The sequence below is a fragment of the Furipterus horrens genome, unplaced genomic scaffold (genome assembly GCF_987537825.1).
Source record: "Furipterus horrens unplaced genomic scaffold, mFurHor1.1.pri manual_scaffold_17, whole genome shotgun sequence".
NCBI lineage: Eukaryota > Metazoa > Chordata > Mammalia > Chiroptera > Furipteridae > Furipterus > Furipterus horrens.
The window spans coordinates 12,912,162-12,930,816 of NW_028327187.1; the positions used below are offsets into that span (position 1 = coordinate 12,912,162).

The 18,655-nt window shown below is 36.0% G+C and overlaps 1 protein-coding gene and 1 pseudogene across 2 annotated transcripts in view; both read left to right on the forward strand.

The window, feature by feature from the left end:
- CHIC1 (cysteine rich hydrophobic domain 1) overlaps nucleotides 1-18,169 on the forward strand; it is a 43,059-nt gene extending 24,890 nt beyond the window's left edge. The window contains exons 3-6 of one of the 2 annotated variants that reach the window (XM_090263999.1): nucleotides 4,530-4,685; nucleotides 15,653-15,709; nucleotides 15,971-16,030; nucleotides 17,624-18,165. In XM_090263999.1, coding sequence (XP_090120125.1) covers nucleotides 4,530-4,685; nucleotides 15,653-15,709; nucleotides 15,971-16,030; nucleotides 17,624-17,674 — 324 coding nt within the window. In that variant the 3' untranslated portion in view covers nucleotides 17,675-18,165. Of the gene's footprint in view, nucleotides 1-4,529; nucleotides 4,686-15,652; nucleotides 15,710-15,970; nucleotides 16,031-17,623 lie in introns of both variants that reach the window. The other variant, XM_090264000.1, reaches the window with a different exon arrangement.
- LOC149990552 (large ribosomal subunit protein uL24 pseudogene) lies at nucleotides 1,290-1,997 on the forward strand (annotated as a pseudogene).
- Nucleotides 18,170-18,655: the final 486 nt, after the last annotated feature.

Below are 18,655 nucleotides of genomic sequence, written 5' to 3' on the forward strand. Positions count from 1 at the left end.
GCAGCAGTAGCAAGGCAGTGGCTTTGGTCAGTGGAACGAGAGGTCCCACATTCACGTGTGGTGTGTAAAAACTAGGAGGGACACCTGGGGAGTGATCCCAGCCCCAGGCCAGGCCACAGAGCACACAGTTTCAGCTCCAAGAAAATAAAGCCTCATAGCTTTTGACTGTGAAATCCAGTGGGGGCTGAGGCAGTGAAAGAAACTGCCTATATCTCAGGAGTCTGTTTAGAGGGCCCCCATGGTCCTAGAATGTCTGCACACCCACCCACTCTGAGAACCATCACCAGGGCAACAGCTAGAAGGGTGCCAGTCACAAACAGGAAGCGGGTGAAGTGACTGGAAAAGGGGAGTGGCAAACAAGAGGTATTGTTCCTTCTCGAACCCCTCCCCCACACACAGCGCCACAAAGCTGCAAAACAGGTCACCTCACACTGATGAATATCTAAGTCTTCACCCCTTACAACATAACAGGTGTGGCACTCTACCTAACACACAGAAGCAAACACAGGGAGTCTGTCAAATTGAGAGACAAAGAAATATGGTCCAAATGAAAGAACAGATCAAAACTCCAGAAAAAGAACTAAGTGAAAAATAGATAGCCAACCTATCAGATGCAGGGTTCAAAACACTGGTGATAAAGATGCTCAGAGAAATGATTGAGTATGGCAAACACATAAGGGTTGAAATGAAGGCTACACTAAGTGAAATAAAGAAAAATCCACAGTAACCAACCATGAGGGGAAGGAAGCTGGGGTTCAAATAAGTGATTTGGGACATAAGAAAAAAATAAACGGTCAACCAGAACAGAATAAAGGAACAAGAATTCAAAAAAAATGAGAGAATACGAAGACTTGGGACATCTCCAAAAGTGCCAACATCTAAATCATAAGGATGCCAGAAGGAGAAGAGGAAGAGCAAGAAATTGAAAACTTACTTGAAAAAATAATGAAGGAAAACTTCCTTAATTTGGTAAAGGAAATAGACATACAAGTCCAAGAAACACAGAGAGTTCCAAACAAGCTAGACCCAAAGAGGCCCACACCAAGACACATCATAATTAAAATGCCAGAGGTTAAAAATGAAGAGAGAATCTTAAAATCAGCAAGAGAAAAGGATAGAGTTACCTACAAAGGAGTTCCCATAAGACTGTCAGCTGATTTCCCAAAAGAAACTGCAAGCAAGAAGAGGCTAGCAAGAAGTATTCAAAGTGATGAAAAGCAAGGTAATCCACAGCCATCCATTCACCGGCACGGTGGCTCTTGACCTCAGGGGTCTGTATACTCTTCCAAAGGCCGAATAGCAGCCAGGGAGAGGGGGCCAAGATGGTCTTGACCTGTTTCCCCAGTATCTGAAGGGTCGTCGGCTGAGGAAGGGAGAAGAGGATTTAGAGACTCGGAAATGGGAGCTGGAGAGTTGGGGGTTTGTAGATCTGTAGTCAGAGCTGGGCAGTGTAGCTTATAAAGAATGACCCCGAAACTGCTTTTGGTAAAGCCACGGAACTTCCAAACCGCGCTCGCCCATTGGAAGTTTATTTGGACCTGGGATTTGTGCAGCTTTTCCACTCTAAATGACGTTCAATCCCTTTGTGACTTCTGACTGCAGCAAGAACCGTAAAAGGCATTTCAATGCACCTTCCCACATTTGCAGGAAGATTATGTCTTCTCTGCTTTCCAAAGAGCTGAGACAGAAGTACAATGTTTGATCCATGCCCATTCAAAAGGATGATGAAATTCAGGTAGTACGTGGACATTACAAAGGGAAGCAGATTGGCAAAATAGTCCAGAAAGAAATATGTCATCTACATTAAATGAATAAAATGGGAGAAAGCTAATGGTACAACAGTTCACGTGGGCATTCACCCCAGCAAAGTGGTTATTACCAGACTAAAGTTGGACAAAGACCGCAAAAAGATCCTTGAATGTAAAGCCAAATTTCACCAAGTAGGAAAGGGAAAGGGCAAATACAAGGAAGAAACAATTGAGAAGATGCAGGAATAATGTGATCTTCTATACAGCTTTCATTAAAAACTTGAAGAGCCAAAAAAAAAAGATGAAAAGGAAGAACGTACAAACTAGATTACTCTATCCAGCAAACTGTCATTTAGAATGGAAGGGCAGAAAAGGTGCTTCCCAGACAAGGTAAAGCTAAAGGAGTTCATCATCACCAAGGCATTATTATATGAAATGTTAAAGGGACTTATTTAAGTAAAAGATCAAAACGTTGAACAATAAAATTACAACAAACTGCCAACTATCAACAACTGAATCTAAAAAAACAAAAACTAAAACTAAGCAAACAACTACAACAGAAACAGAATCATAGATATGGAGAACATATCGAAGGTTATCAGCTGGGAGGGGGAAAAGGAAGAAAGGGGAGAAAGGTACAGGGATTAAGAAGCATAATTGGTAGGAACAAAATAGACAGAGGGGTGTTAAAAGTTAGTATAGGAAAGGGAGAAGCCAAAGAACTTATATGCACAACCCATGGACATGAAGTAAGAGGGGGAGTGCTGGAGGGAAGGGGGGAAAATTGGCACTACTGTAATAGCATCATCAATAAAATATACTTTAAAAAGGTCTTTTAGGAGCATCTTGTTTCATGGCACGTGATCAGTTTGGTCCAAATAAGCTCAAACTTTTATAAAATTGCTTTAAAAATAAAATAAAAAGAATACAAAAAGAATATTTTTTGCTCTGAAGAATTGAAGAACTGAAGAATATTGAATCTGAATTCAAAATGAAGCAGATTACCCTTTGGTTTATAATTAAATGTGTAGCCAAGCTGTTTGAATGAGGCTTCATGTAAAAGAACTTTGTTTTTTTTTTTCTCTAAATCTAGTCAGAGATAGGATTCACTGACTTCCTTTTTCAAATCATTCCAGTTAGGAGGTTCTTTCTAAAGTATAATTTCCATTCACTGTGAGGTATATAAAACAAAGACTATTATTCTCATTTTATATAGATGGGAAACTAAAACTCAGAAAAATTTAATGAATTTGCCTCAGATTTGTCATAGCTAATAAATTACTAAAAATCAGATCTTGATTTACTGTCTAATGTACAAGCCTGTTAGTGTTTAATATATTCAGTTACACATCATGGTTCTCTGAATTTATTTTCATATTTACCTTGGAAATTTAGTCATTTAATTAGAATTCTTTTTACTCATTAACTGTCTTTAGGTCATACTGTCAACCATCTAGATGGAGTACAAAATTAGTTTACCTTCCCTATGTAAATACAGACTTTGAGCCTCACAATTTCACAATTGTTACTTAACATATTAGAAAGGTGATCAAATTTGTGGGTTAAGCAATTCATTAACTTATTGGGTGGCATGAATGATTCCAATAAAACTAATTAATGCCTTAATCATGATGGTGCTGAGTTTTGTGGTCATGTATGTAACATCTGCTAATAGGTATATGTTTTATAGTGTTGTTTAGAAGACAAAAATTTAATAACTTGATTCCTTTAGTATAATTTTTACTTAGAAGAATTGTAAAGCTCTATATTTTTTAATACCAAATATGCTAATTGGAGTTTAATTTTACAGCAGCTTCTTTTTCCTAACAGTTTTATAAGTTTTGCTTGCACAGCCAGATGCTGGATTTTTCCCCCTAGATTTTACTGTCTGACAGCTTTCTAAATCAAACGGAATAATTCTGTGATTCAGAAATATAATTTCACTGAAATCAAACTGTCTTTAGTATACCTTTGAATTGTATAATCTTCAAGCAGAATTTTCGATATAGATCTAATTATGCCTCATGCTCTTGCCTTTGAACTTACTTTGTCATTGTTTACAGAGAAGCACAAACAGCCACTTCCAGGAATGGAGGTAGTAATTAAAAATATTAAATGTGTATAGTGACTTTTCAACTTTCAAAATTTACAGCAATCATAAGGCCATTTGATGCTGAGTACTAAGACCAGTTCTTGAATGTGATCACCTCACAGGCTTTTATTAGTGTTGCTTTTACCTACAAATAATGGAAACAATGGCAAGTGTTAAAATTGTTACATTGCAAATGTACCAGGGAGAAAAGGTTTGAGAGTTGTCTTTTTAAAAGTTGTCCAGGAATCTTGCTACAGTCTAATTTTAATTCTATTTCCTCTGGTAGTATATAGGTTCATACTGTTATACTTATAATCTTACTCAACTACTAGTCAAACTGACTGGAAACTATGAAAAATATTGCCTTAATATTGAAAATATTTGATAAGAAAATTGCTTGCTGGGTATCCTTTACCACCAATTTTATTGTTGCCATTTTATTCTTAGTAATTTCAGAAGATTGTTTTTGAACATTAGAATAAATTCTGTAAACATGAAATTATATTGTTTTTGCTTTCTAATGTCATCCAAGAGTATGTAATATATATTTATTGGGGAAGTAGGGAAGAAATATATTTAAATGTGTGATTCCTTAAAGTATTTGTAATAAGACAAATATTTTCATTAGGTTTAGAGATAAATAGTGTAAAGTTGCCCACAAACTGTTAAAGATTATGCCCTTGTTGTAGGTGGCCCCAGAAGAATTTAAGACCAGCATTGGCCGTGTGAATGCATGTTTGAAAAAGGCTCTCCCAGTCAATGTGAAATGGCTGCTGTGTGGTTGTCTCTGCTGTTGTTGCACACTGGGTTGCAGCCTGTGGCCTGTTATTTGTCTCAACAAAAGAGTGAGTAACCATGTTATTGTATAATAATGATAATAACTAATCTTTGTTAAACACTTGCTATGTGCTGAGTATGTTGTGTGATTTATTTAATTCTCGTAACAATGCTATTCTCATTTGAGAGAGAAACTCTGGGACAGAGAGATTAAGTCATTTGTCCAGCCTTTACCAACATTTTTATCACTTCATATGAGTTTCTATCATTTTAAATAAGAGAATTGTTAGTGGAGTACTTAAATAAATATAAATGTAGTTGGGCTACTTATTCTTTTTACATAACCCAAAACTGTGATTAAAAGAATTTCCAAGCTACATGTAAGTGGGAGAGATTCTGATCTGAAGAAAGACAGAAGTGAGAGCAAACTAAAAAGTTTGCGGGGGGCCGGAATCCTGATAATATTGTTCAGACTCTATATTTCTTTATTGATCTTCTGTATAGTTATTAATAACCATTATTTGAAAGTGAAACAACATTCTAATATGACATTACTAGTTTTGTCATGAATTTAAAGATACTGTCTTAATGTCACCTTTTTAACATTTTGTTATATAGTCTTTGAATGTTTTTCCCCTGGTGGGAAGATATCTTTAAACTTTTTAATTGATGCCAATGAGGAAAATTAATTCATTTTACCTAATTTCTTTTTCCTGTACCACAATGATGATTTTATTTAAACTTTTAAATAATAATTAACCTACTAAACTATATTCAAAATCACAGCACCTTGTGGGGATATAATTAGTGGTGCAGTTGTTTCATAAAAGCCAAAAAATTCCAAAGAAATACTCATTTCTTCCTTTTCCATCTTTCTCCTGCCCTCCTTAATGTCTACTTTAAAAAAAATAATAATAAAATACTGTCACTCCAATGGCTTTTTGAATGGAAAATTAAACATTTTATTAATTCCTTTGGTAACCATCAGCAGGTCAGAGCCTTACTTTAAATAGAGCTTAGTTTATTATTTATCAAAGCATGTACAGTAGTCTCAAATGGCTTTCTATAAGTTAAAAAAATGACAACATAAATTTCTTTTCCAAATTGTCATGTCTTTTAAAAGTTACAAATCAGTGACTCCTATCCATTCCCATTATTTTTAAAGCCTCAATATGCATTAATTATATTTGGATTTTTCATCACACAAATGTAGTCCATTTTAGTTACTTAAGAACCGATTTTTTTCATCTTAATATTATCCAGGATAATATTAAATGTCTGTGCGTCATATGGAGCAAATATTGCATCACAGACTGATGTGTATTACCTGACCTGTCAGCAGTGGTGACAGCTGTTAGAAGAGGAAGTGGTGGGCCCACGCGAACCCCCTGGGAATGCTTAAATGTCCCACTTTACTGCTGAGTCTCAGGGCATCTGGTCAGTATGAAGATAGAGAAGAAAGTGATATCAGCGATTGTGAGCAACTGAGCTTCATCAATTCTGACACTCGCAATGATGAGTTCTTGGGGTTCCCATAAAACTAGAAGAGTACTTGAACCTTAAAGTCTCTCCTCATTTGTTAATGACAGCAATGATGGTTCTTAATACCACTGTTGCCTGCTGTTCACTTTATATGGTTGAAATATTATTCTGTTTATTTCATTAAACATTTTAGTACACCATTTGGTTCAGAATATTTTCTCTCTCGTTTTCCTCCTCTAAACCTAAGTGTGCCTTATGGTCAGGTGTGTCTTATAGTGTGAAAAATATGGTATCTTTTTTTTTCTGGTGAACTAGTTATTCTTTGTTTATTAACATCTTCATTGCAAGGCCTGAAATAAAGAGAAACAATTTTTTAATCATGTGATTTTATTATGAATACTTCTGATACAATATTTAATGGAAAATGAGACTGATACTGATGCTGTGATTTCTCCCTGTTCCCCATTACTTTGGTTAATGAAGAATTCACATTGAAGTTGAGGTATCAGTATATTCTTAAATCACTAATATTTCAATTTTAAAAAGTTTATGTGTTTTTTGTGGTGCCTTGGAGGTCGTCAGCTGCTTCAGGATGAAGCTGAACATCTCTTGGCCAGCTACTGGCTGCCAGAAACTTATTGAAGTGGACTATGAAGGCAAATTTCATACCTTTTATGAAAAGTGTATGGCCATAGGAGTTGCTACTCATGCTCTGGGTGAAGACTGGAAGGATTATATGGTTTGAATCAGTGGTGGAAATGACAAACAATGTTTCCCTATGAAGCAGGGTGTCTTGACCCATGGCCACATCTGCCTGCTGCTGAGAAAGGGGCATTCCTGTTATAGACCAAGGAGGACTGCAGAGAGAAAGCTCAAATCTGTTCAGGGTTGCAGTACATACCAATCTCAGTATTCGCAACTTGGTCGTTGTAATAAAGGGAGAGAAAGATATTTCTGGTCTCACGGATACTAGTGTGTCTCATCGTCTGGGGCTCAAAAGAGCTACAAGAATCCACAAACTTTTAAGTCTCTGCAACGATGATGTCCACCAATATATTGTGAGAAAGTCCCTACACAAAGACGGTAAGAAACCTAGGACCACCTTGGCTGGTGTGGCTCAGTGCACTGAGTGCTGGCCTGAGAACTGAAAGGTCACTGGTTGAATTTCTGGTCAGGGCACATGCCTGGGTTGCCTGCCAGGTCCCCAGCTGAGGGCGTGCAAGAGGCAACCAATCAATGTTTCTCTCCCTCTCTTTCTCCCTCCCTTTCCCTCTCTGTAAAAATAAATAAATGAAATCTTAAAAAAAGAAAGAAAGAAAGAAAGAAAGAAAGAAAAGAAACCTAAGATCAATGCACCCAAGATGCAGCATCTTGTTACTCCACACGCCCTACAGCACAAACATCAGCATGTTGCTCTGAAGAAACAACATATTAAGGAACATAAGGAAGAGGTCACAGAATATGCTAAACTTTTGGCTAGGAGTATGAAGGAGGCCAAATAAAAACGGCAGGAACAGATTGCCAAGAGCTATATGTAGGCTGTCCTCTTTGAGACCTTGTACCTCTAAGTCTGAGTCCACTCAAAAATGAGATTTTCTGAGTAACAAATAAGTGAGATCAGACATTCTTTTAAAGTTTATATTTGCAAACTATCACCCTGTGGGCCAAATCCAGCCAACTTTATTTTTTAAGCATTTAAAAATTGGAATATTTAAAATGAAAATGAAGACATCTAGCTTCTCATGTAAAATCTAAAGATCTGGCAATATTGGGCTCACATGACAACATTTCAGCAATTGGCTCTAGCTGAGTGGCAGCTCAGGACATGTGGTCTCTGGTTCACCACAGAACCAAACATAAGTTACATTATCTGCCTTACTCTCTACTCTTTACAGTTATGGCCCTTGATTTTGTACATGCTATGTTGTTAACACAGTAGACAATGAAACAATAAGCACGTGCTGGTAACCTTTTGCAAGACACTGCCCTTTCTAGAGCCTCAGTTTCCTCACCTATGAAATCAAGATAATATTACTTTTAAGATTGTCATGATGATGAAGAGATTTAAGGTGCCTCACTGCTTTTTCACCTACATGGAGAAACAAAAAATAAAATGCAACAATTTAAGAATCTTTATGCCTTCACTGTTGCTTCCTAATCTCTAAACTAAGGTATGTAGATCAGCAATTTTCAACTGATGTGTCACAAGAATTTTTAAAATATGTTATACCTGACTATTTAGTCAGGGGCATTGACCTCTTTTCCCTTAGGTTTTCAAATTAAAAAATGACAACAGCTAACACAACTGAGTAGCTATCCGATGTGAATGAATCAAAATTATGCCTATTTTTATCAGATTGGCAAAAAATATATATTTTTGGTGTGCTGCAGAATTTTAGTAATTAGTTTGTGTGCCATGAGGTGAAAGAGATTGAAAATTGCTGGTATAGACTATAACAGTTCAATTGGAAAGGTGATTAGCATTAATATAGCCCAAGTCCATTAATTTCTCATGTTTGGAAACAGATCCAGAGTGAAGTGACTTTTTAAGTATCACACAGTAAATGGCATAATCAGGAAAATTATCTTTTTTTTTTTTTTTTTTTTTTTTTTGCTTTGGTTTGTTTTTGTCTCTTGTAATTCTGTATTCTCTTCACAACGTCATGTTTCTTAGGTCAAATTTCCTATTCCTAAAAAACATTTCGTATTCCTAAGACACACATTAGGGTAAGTGGTATGGTAAACAATTAACCCACTGAATTTTAATTTTGTAGTGGGGGTTGGCAAAGTTCTTAACAGACCAAACAGTAAATACTTTTAGGCTTTGTAGGTCAGAGGTCTCTATTGCAGCTAGGCAACACTGCTATTTCAGTGTGAAAGCAGCACAAGGCAATATGTAAATAAGTGAGCACTGCTCTGTTCCAGTAAAACTGGAGTTACGAAAACAGGCAGCAAGTCAGATAGTGGGCAATAGTTTGTCATCCTGCTCTAGCTGTCTCTGATGAAGCATCTAGCTTTGTGGAAGTCATGTCAAAATGGAAATAATGTGATTACTGTGCCATATTTTACAAGGTTGATATGTGAACTAATGATTGTAAAATGTTTCCAAGAAAAGAACTTCTATGTAAACAGTCTGCCTTATGAACTGTTTTTGTTGGTCGTGGTGATTTGTTTGTTTTAGCTAGTATACTTCCTGGATAGTTTTTCTAGCAAATGAGGTGGAAGAAAAAAAATACAGATAAGGATACCCTGAATTCTGCCTATTCTCTCTTGGCTTTGGTCAGAGTCTATGGCCACAGGATATCTAAAATGAAGATTTTCATTTACCTGTCCTTACATTTACCATTGAAACAAATATGGTATTGTAGTCAATTTTCAGGCCTCATTATGCCACCATCCTTAAATTTGAAATTACTTGTAACCTTTACCTTTTTTTGCTATAATACTTGCTAAATTGAGAGTGATGTTAAGCAGTAAGGTACTCTTCTCTCAGTTGCACAACATGAATATAATGTTATTTTCCTTGTCTTATGATTTCTAGTTTCATTCTGTTGTTATTGGAGTAGACACTTTGTATGATTTTAATCTCTTCAAATATCTTAAGGCCTGTTTAGTGACATAAAATATGGCCCATCCAGCCCTGGCTGCTGTGGCTCAGTGGATTGAGCATCGGCCTGCGAGCCAAGTGTCACTGGTTCGATTCCCAGTCAGGGCACATTACTAGGTTGCACGTCAGGTCCCCAGTTGGGGGCGCAAGTGAAAGGCAACCACACAGTGATGTTTCTCTCCCTCTCTTTCTCCTTTCCCCTCTCTCTAAAAATAAATAAATAAACAAACAAATAAATAAGTTACTTTAAAAAAATAAAATAAAATAAAATATGGCCCATCCTGTAGAATACTCCATGTACACTTGAGAATAATTTGTATTATATTGTTGTGGGGTGTTCTGTATGTCTGTTAGGTCTAGTTGATTGAAAATGTTGTTCAAATCCTATATTTCTTTATCAATCTTCTGTATGGTTGTTGTACACATTATTGAAAGTGAAGTATTGAAGTCTCTAGCTATTGTCCCTTCAGTTTTGTCAATTTTTGCCTCATATATTTTGCAGGAGTTTTGTTAGTTATGTGTTTGTTTATAATAAATTTATGTGTTATCAGTATAGTCATACCTTGGTACTTGTTGGCTTCAGAACTCATCAAACCCTGTACTTACTGCATTTTGATGAGAAAAAATGTTTCAGCACTCAGTGCTTGCTCACCACTCAGCACCCCTCTCTTGCAATGAAACAGGTCATCACATCAGTCTCAGTAGCTCACGAACTGTTTGGTACTCATCGGTTTTGGCACTCATCACGAGTTCTGGAACGAATTAATGATGAGTACTGAGGTAACACTGTATATTGTTATGGGATTCTTTGTGTGCCCCCCCCCAATTCATATGCTGAAACTTCCCCCTCCCCTCCCACCAGTCTGTTGGTATTTGGAGACAGATAGTACTTTGGCCTCTGCAAGATAATTAGGTTTAGATGAAGCCATGAGGATGGGTTACTCCTGATAGAATTAATGCCCTTATAAGAAAAAACCAAAGAGCTTGCTCTCTCTTTCTCCACCATGTGAGAAGACAGCAAGAAGACAGCTGCTGCAGGCCAGGAAGAGGGCTTTTATCAGAACCCAACCAACCATGGACGCAATCTGATTTAAGACTTTCCACTCTCCAGAATGTGAGAAACAGGTGTCTATTGGTTATGCCACCAGTCTATGGTATTTTGTTACAGCAGCCTAAGTATATTAAGACCTATACTGTCCATCTTTTTCTTTTGTAACTCTTTTTTAATTAAAATCTATTTTGTATGATATTTTTAAAGACTTTATTTATTTATTTTTAGAGAGAGGAAGGGGAGGAGGAAGAGAAACATCAATCTGTGAGAGAGACATTGATTGGTTGCCTCTCACGTGCCCCCAAGTGGGGACCTGGCCTGCAACCCAGGCATGTGCCCTGACTGGGAATCAAACCGGTGACCTTTCAGTTGGCAAGCCAGCACTCAATCCACTGAACCGCATCAGCCAGTGCTATTTTGTCTGATGTTTTTATAGCCACTCCAGAACTTTTTCTGGTTATTATTTACATGGAATACTTTTTTCCATCCTTTAACTTTCAACCTGTATCTTTGAATCTAAATTGAGCCTCATGTAGACAGCATATAGATTGAACATCTTCTTTAATCCATTCTGCAAATCTCTACCATTTAATTGAGAGTTCAATCTATTTCCATTTAAAGAGATTAATGATAATGTATTAGTTTTCTGAGACTGCCTTAATAAAGTACCACAGACTAGGTGGCTTAGGCAACAGAAATTTATTTTCTCACAGGTCGGCAGGCTATAAGTCTGAGACCAAAGCTTTGGGAGAGTTCATTTCTTCCTAGTCTTCTCTCCTTGGCTTGTACATGGCTGTTTTCTCCCTGGGCCTTCACCTGATTTTTCGTCTTTACCTAAGTCCTAATCTCTTCTTAAAAGGACAGCAGTCATATTGGGTAAGGGCTCGCCCTAATTATCTCATTTTAAAGTAATTATCTCTTTAAACATCCTATCTACAAATATAGTCACATTCTGAAGAACTGGCCATTGTGATTTCAATATATGATTATTAAGGGAACATAACTTAGTCTGTAAAGATAAGAAAGGACTCCTGCCATTTTTCTATTTGTTTTCCATATATCATATCTTCGTTTTTTACTTATTCCAGTACTTTGTTATTTTTATTTAACTGATTTATGTAGTGTACCATGTACCTTCTCATTTCTTTTTTTTTATTATTATTTATTTATTTCTTTGTTTGTTTTATTTTTATTTTCAGAGAGAGGGGAAAGGAGAAAGAGAAGGAGAAAAACATCACTGTGTGGTTGCCTCTCACTCGCGCCCCCAACTGGGGACCTGACGTGCAACCTAGTAATGTGCCCTGACTGGGAATCGAACCAGTGACACTTGGCTCGCAGGCCGACGCTCAATCCACTGAGCCACAGCAGCTCATTTCCTTTTTTGTATATTTGTAGTTATTTTCTTAGTTTTTTATCTTGGGGATTACAATTACCATCTTAAACTTATAAAACAATAGTTTGAATTAATACAATCTTATTTCAATAATACACAAACTGTGAGCCTATACATTTGCATGTTACAGTAGTCTCCATTTTTTTTCCTTTGCTCCCCTCTGCCCAGTACCCCCCTTCCCTACAGCAATCCCACCCTCCTTAGTTCATGTCCATGGGTCCTACATATATGTTCTTTGGCTTCACCCTTTCCTGTATTATTCTTAACTTCGCCCTGCCTATTTTGTACCAACTAATTATGTTTCTTTATCTCTGCACCATTTCCCCATTTCCCCCATTCCCTCTCCCAGCTAATAACCTTCCAAATGATCCCCATACCTATGATCCTGTTCCTATTCTGGTTTGCTTAGTTAGATTTTGTTTTTAATTTTTAGATTGTTGATAGTTGTTGATAGTTGTGACTTTGTTGTCATTTTGATGTTCATAGTTTTGATCCTCTTTTTCTTAAATAAGTCCCTCATATAATAAGGGCTTGGTGATGACAAACTCCTTTAGCTTTACCTTGTCTGGGAAACACTTCATCTGCCCTTCCATTCTAAATGATAGCTTTGCTGGGTAGACTAATCTTAGTTGTAGGTCCTTGCTTTTCATAACATTGAATACTGCTTGCCAGCCCCTTTTGCTTGCAATGTTTCTTTTGAGAAATCAGCTGAGACTCTTATAGGCACCCCTTTGTAGGTAACTCTCTGCTTTTCTCTTGCTGCTTTTAGTTTCTGTCTTTATCTTGAACCTTTGGCATTTTAATTATGATGTGTTATGGTGTGGTCTTCTTTGGGTCTAGCTTGTTTGGGACTCTCTGTGCTTCCTGAACCTGTATGTCTATTTCCTTTGCCAAATTTGTGAAGTTTTCCTTCATTCTTTTTTCACATAAGCTTTCAATTTCTTGCTCTTCTTCTTCTCCTCCTTGTACCCCTGTCATTCAGATGTTAGCACATTCAAAGTTGTCCCAGAGGTTCCTAATTTTCTCCTCATTTTATTTCAGTTCTTGTTTCTTCATTCTGTACTGGTTGACTGTTTCTTTCTTCCTTATGTTCCAAATCACTGATTTGAACCCCGGTTTCCTTCCCTTCACCATTGGTTTCGTGTGGATTTTCCTTCGTTTCACTTAGCATAGCCTTCACTTATTCCCTTTTGCGTTTGCTATACTTAAGCATATCTGTCAAGTCTGTGAACACCTTTATCACCAGTGTTTTGAAGTCTATGTCTGTTAGGTTGGCTATCTCTTCGTCGCTTAGTTTACCCACTGGAACCTTGATCCATTCCTTCTTTTGGGCCATACTTCTCTGTCTCCTCATCTTGACAGGCTCCTGTGTTTGTTTGCCTCTGTGTATTAGGTAGAGCTGTTGCACCTGTTACATTGTAAGGGGCAGGGCATTAGATATTAGTCAGTGTGGGGCAACCCATTTCACCACATTGTGGCGCTGTATGTGGGGGTGGGGTCTGAGAGGAGACAATGCTGCTTGCTCAGCACTCACCCCTTTTCCAGTCACTTCTCCCACTTCCATATGGGACTGCTGCCTGTAGTTGTTGCCCTGGCTGTCGTTCCCAGAGTGGGTGGATCTGCAGATGTTCTAGGACCATGGAGGCCCTTTCAACACGTGGACTATACTGACCGGCAGTTTCTTCCTCTGCCCCAACTCCCACTGGTTTGCAGTCAGAAGCAATGAGGCTTTCTTTTCCCTGGTGCTGGGACCATGAGCTGTGTGGTCTGGTCTGGTGCTGGGAGCGCTCCTCAGGTGTACCTCCCTATTTTTTAAAATGTGTGACTGTGCTTTCCACCAGCCTGCAACTGCCACTGCTGCTGCTGCCACCACACCGCGTCCTCTGTGCCCTGGCTTCTCCCCTCCTACCTGTCTGGATGAGTATTTCTTCTTTATATCTTTGTTTGTTGGATTTCCATGCATCTTGATTTTCTGGGACTTCTGGTTGTCTCTAGTTTTGAGGTAGTTGTATTCCTTCTTAGTTGTGGAGGGAGATGCAGTGTGTCTGTCTAGGCCTCCATCTTGGCCGGAAGTCCCCATTCATTGAATAGGCTATCTATACCCCATCATATATTTTTGCCTCCTTTGTCAAATATTATTTGACTATGAAGGCATTGATTTATTTCTCGACTCTCTGTTATGTTCCACTGATCCATGTGTCTGTTTTTAGGCCATTACCATGCTGTTTTGATTACTGTGGCCTTATAGTATAGTTTGATATCAGGTAGCATGATTCCTCCAACTTTGTTCTTCTTTCTCAAGATTGCTGTGGCTATTCAGGGTCTTTGTTGGTTCTGTATAAGTTTTTGGAGTATTTGTTCTTGTTATGTGAAATACGCCATTGGTATCTTGATAGGAATTAGATTGAATCAATAAATTGCTTTGGGTACTGTGGATATTTTATAATGTTAATTCTTCCTATCCATGAACATCATGTATGCTTCCATTTATTTGTATCTTCAGTTTCTTTCTTCAGTGTCTTGTAATTTTTCGAGTACAGTTCTTTGACATTCTTGGTTAAATTTATTCCTCCATATTTTTTTAAATACAATTGTAAATGAGATTGTGTTCTCAGTTTTTCCCTCTATTGGTGTGTAAAAATGAGACTTATTTCTGAATATATATTTTGTGTCCTATTACTTTACTAAATTCATTTCCCAGTTCTAGTAGTTTTTTTTGGTGGATTCTTTAGGGTTTTCTACATACAGTATCAAATAAGAATAAAAAATGCTAAGTAATATTTTACTTTGTTTTCAAATATTTTGAAAATTTTTCTTTCTCCCTACAAAATATATGCACTCCAAATGGAAAAACTTAGCCTCTGTTCTTCTATTTACTACAGTGCTGCTTGTCTTATTTATATTTTTCATTCTCAATACAAGTTTCTGACTGGCTGTTTTTAACATGTTCTTTTCCGTGGAAATTCTGATATATGTTGGCTTGCTTTATTGAACCTGTAGACCTTAACTGACTACCCTATGCCAGGAATTATGCTAGGAGCTCTGATAGCAAATTTTTCTTTGAAAAATTGGATTAATTTGGCACACTGCATGCATATTGAAAAAGTAATCCTGTGAAAAAGTACATGAAAATATAAATTAAATCCATAAATGGACTTCTAGCAGTATTAGTAATGTTTTCACAATAATTCAGTGAATGGACTCACAGCAAAGTAATTTGTACATATTTCATTTTGAAATGCATATATTAAAATTTCATGTGTGTGTTTATGAGAGAGGGAGGAAGGGTGATCTTGTTATAATATAATAACTACTCAAAACATTGCTTCTCTCTTGGCAGTTTCTGTCAGTTACATTCTTTTGTTTTGTTTTCTGATTTCTAATAAGAAAAACAAGAGGAGAAAATAATGGGTTCTTACAAGTAAGCAGAAAAATATAGCTACACATAGTTTACAAAGCTCCTCAAGTCATCTTGTAACAAAGTTTTGATTCTTTCTCTTAGACCAGAAGATCAATCCAGAAGTTGTTAGAATGGGAAAATAACAGATTATATCACAAGGTAAGAAGTTTAATCAAATAAGTGCTCCATTAATATATTTGTATTATTAAATTGAAAACATGAGAAGGTCTCAGGCCACTAAAAAATGAATTAAAGAACTAATACTCAATTTTTAAAGTATATTTTATACCAAGTATTTTAAAATGCTATGATTTGGATCTTACACTTATTCCTGGATCGTTTTCAGTGATTTATTCAAATGTATAGGTAGCTATTAGTATAAGTCGATATCAAAATTGTTAACAAACTGTACTTTCTTAGCTTGCTTTACACTGGAAGTTGACTAAAAGGAAATGTGAAACTAGCAATATGATGGAGTATGTAAGTATGCAGTTGTTTTTAATTAAACTTTTTTGGATCCCATTCTAATTGTTACATTTTACTATATTTATCATTTTTCAAATCATCTTTCTACTTTTTTTCTCCTCATCCTGAACTTTTGTCAATTGAAACACAAAAGTTTTTCTTTCACCTTTTTTAGATTTGTAACCAACATAAAATACCTTGAATGCTAGCAATTATTTAGATCTTAGAAAAATCTAGGCTAATGTACTCAGATGACAATATTGCAGAACCTTAATCTTCTTTAAACATAGGTGCAAATCATTGCATATGGTGGTGGGCACAGCTGTTATTGAACAGAATATTTCTAAATGTAATCTTGTCAAAAGTTACATAATATAGGAACTGACTTCTGAATTCTGTATTTATTTATTTTTTACTTAGTTGACAGTTAACTTTTAGTGAAGAAGCCATAGTTTCTATATGTTTTTATTGAAAGCTATGCATCTTAATCATAAAACAAATTCACATATAACCAATGTGACAAATTCAGCATTATTAACATTGAAAAGAATATGAAATTTATTCAAGTCTCAAGTTGCTGACATGTAGTATATATTTAATAATAAATATTGCATTTCCATTTTCTAAATAAGGATTATCATGGTATCTATCTTCACTTTGAATAGTTTTTGGGGGGAAAATGTATAAAGGACCACAAATATAAAATCTATTATGAAATTATGTATTAAATTTGTATAAGTTCATAAATATCTTAGGTTTTCATTATTATATTTTCAAACTTTAATTAAAATATTTTAATCAATCTACTTGGACACTTTATTATTTTTTATAAACAACTTGTAAAAGATAGTAATACTCAACTAAATAGCAACTTTAATTGAAAAATATATAGATGTAATATAGATATAGGTATTTTTCTAATCTGGATAGCACAATTTTAATCCATTCCACTATGCTAAAATAAAAGGGAGGGTGCAGGCGATCCTTCCCCATGTGGGAAGGCCACCCTCCCCTCCACACCCCCACTATTATTAGGGTTTTCTGGACCCAAGGGTAGGTAGGACGACGACCATGTCCAGCTTGAAGCAGCTAGAGGAGCTTGAGACCTTCGCCCATTGTCCTTTACAAGATTACAAAGGGTTTTAATATCTGAGAGGCAGGGATAGTTATTTTTCACAAACCATGGGTATGGACTTGGGGGGGATTGCTGGGGGAGGGAGATGCTGACTGGAAGGGAGTAAAGGGGAGAAAATTGGAACTATTGTAACAATATAATCAATAAAATACATTTTAAAAAAAAGGGAGGGTGCTGGGAAGGTATGGAAGGATATAATAATGTAATAGGGTTTACTTTTTTGCACCTAAAAATATAATTATTGTAAATCAAATAATAAAAACTGTTGCTATGGAACAACAGTTTTGATTTAATTTCCTATTAATGAAAATGTGTGATAAGTTCTTTTAATAACTTTTATATATTTCACTTGCTTTATAGTACAGGAAAAAATATAGTTCTATGAAAAATGATTATAGACTTTGTGGGTTATATATGTTATAGTAAATGAAAATTATTTTGTCAATATATTCTTGTCTGCTTTTATTTTGCAGGTAATACTAATAGAATTCTTACCAAAATATCCCATATTCCGACCTGACTGAGGAATTTTATTCAGTCACTTCTGTGTTACTTGTCATTTCCTACCCTTAGTGCCTTGTAGATGATTTTGGAATGAAGATGGTCTCATTGCTCTGTTCAACTTATTCTTTATAATGGTAGACTATTCTCACTCTTTTATTTCTGTTGGTTTAAAAAGGAAATTTGCACATTTTTTTGTTGTTAAACGAGGCTTGTGTTTTGCACTCTCAGTTTTTAAATAAATACACACATGTGTATATGTATAGTTGTTATTAAAGATAAAACAGTGCTGGCATTAAAAAAACAAATACTTGTTTTGAGCATGCTGCCTTATAATTTTCATACTCACTGTTTCTAAATATGCATCATTTTTCTAGGCTACTTTAATGCTCTGTAATCCCTTATTGGACAGACATAAAGAAGCTTTTAGTAGCTTTTAGAAATGGTTTTACTCTTATCTGCTTTTAAAGGACATGCAATTACTAGCACTGGTTTTGTCCTGCACTTAGCTAAATTATCACTTATGTTAGTGGATAAAATATTTAAACTCCTAAAGACTTGTAAATATTGTCTCTTTGCATAATGTAAAATGTGATATGCCATGGTTTACAGAGTTTAATATTATTCTTACTGTATTGCCAACAATTCTGCATAGATTTTAATATGAATGAAGTTTGTGAGCATCCTTTTGAATGTACAGACTGTTAACATGCTGTTGTATGGCAAAGCCATAATAAGTATGCTAAAAATTTCAACTGTAGGACAGGGTTGCCCTTTGTAATGAGTTGATTAAAACTGAGATCATTGTCTAAGATATTCCGTATTGCACCTGAAACCAAGACCCTGATTTTTTTCCATTTAATTCAGTAATTCCCATCTTGTCCTCCATTCCCACCCCCAAAAGAATTCATTTGGCTCTGACACATTTTACAGCCTCACTATTCTCATTTGTTTTCCTTAATGTTTCCTTTTCCTCATTTGAAAATACACACAACTATCAGCTG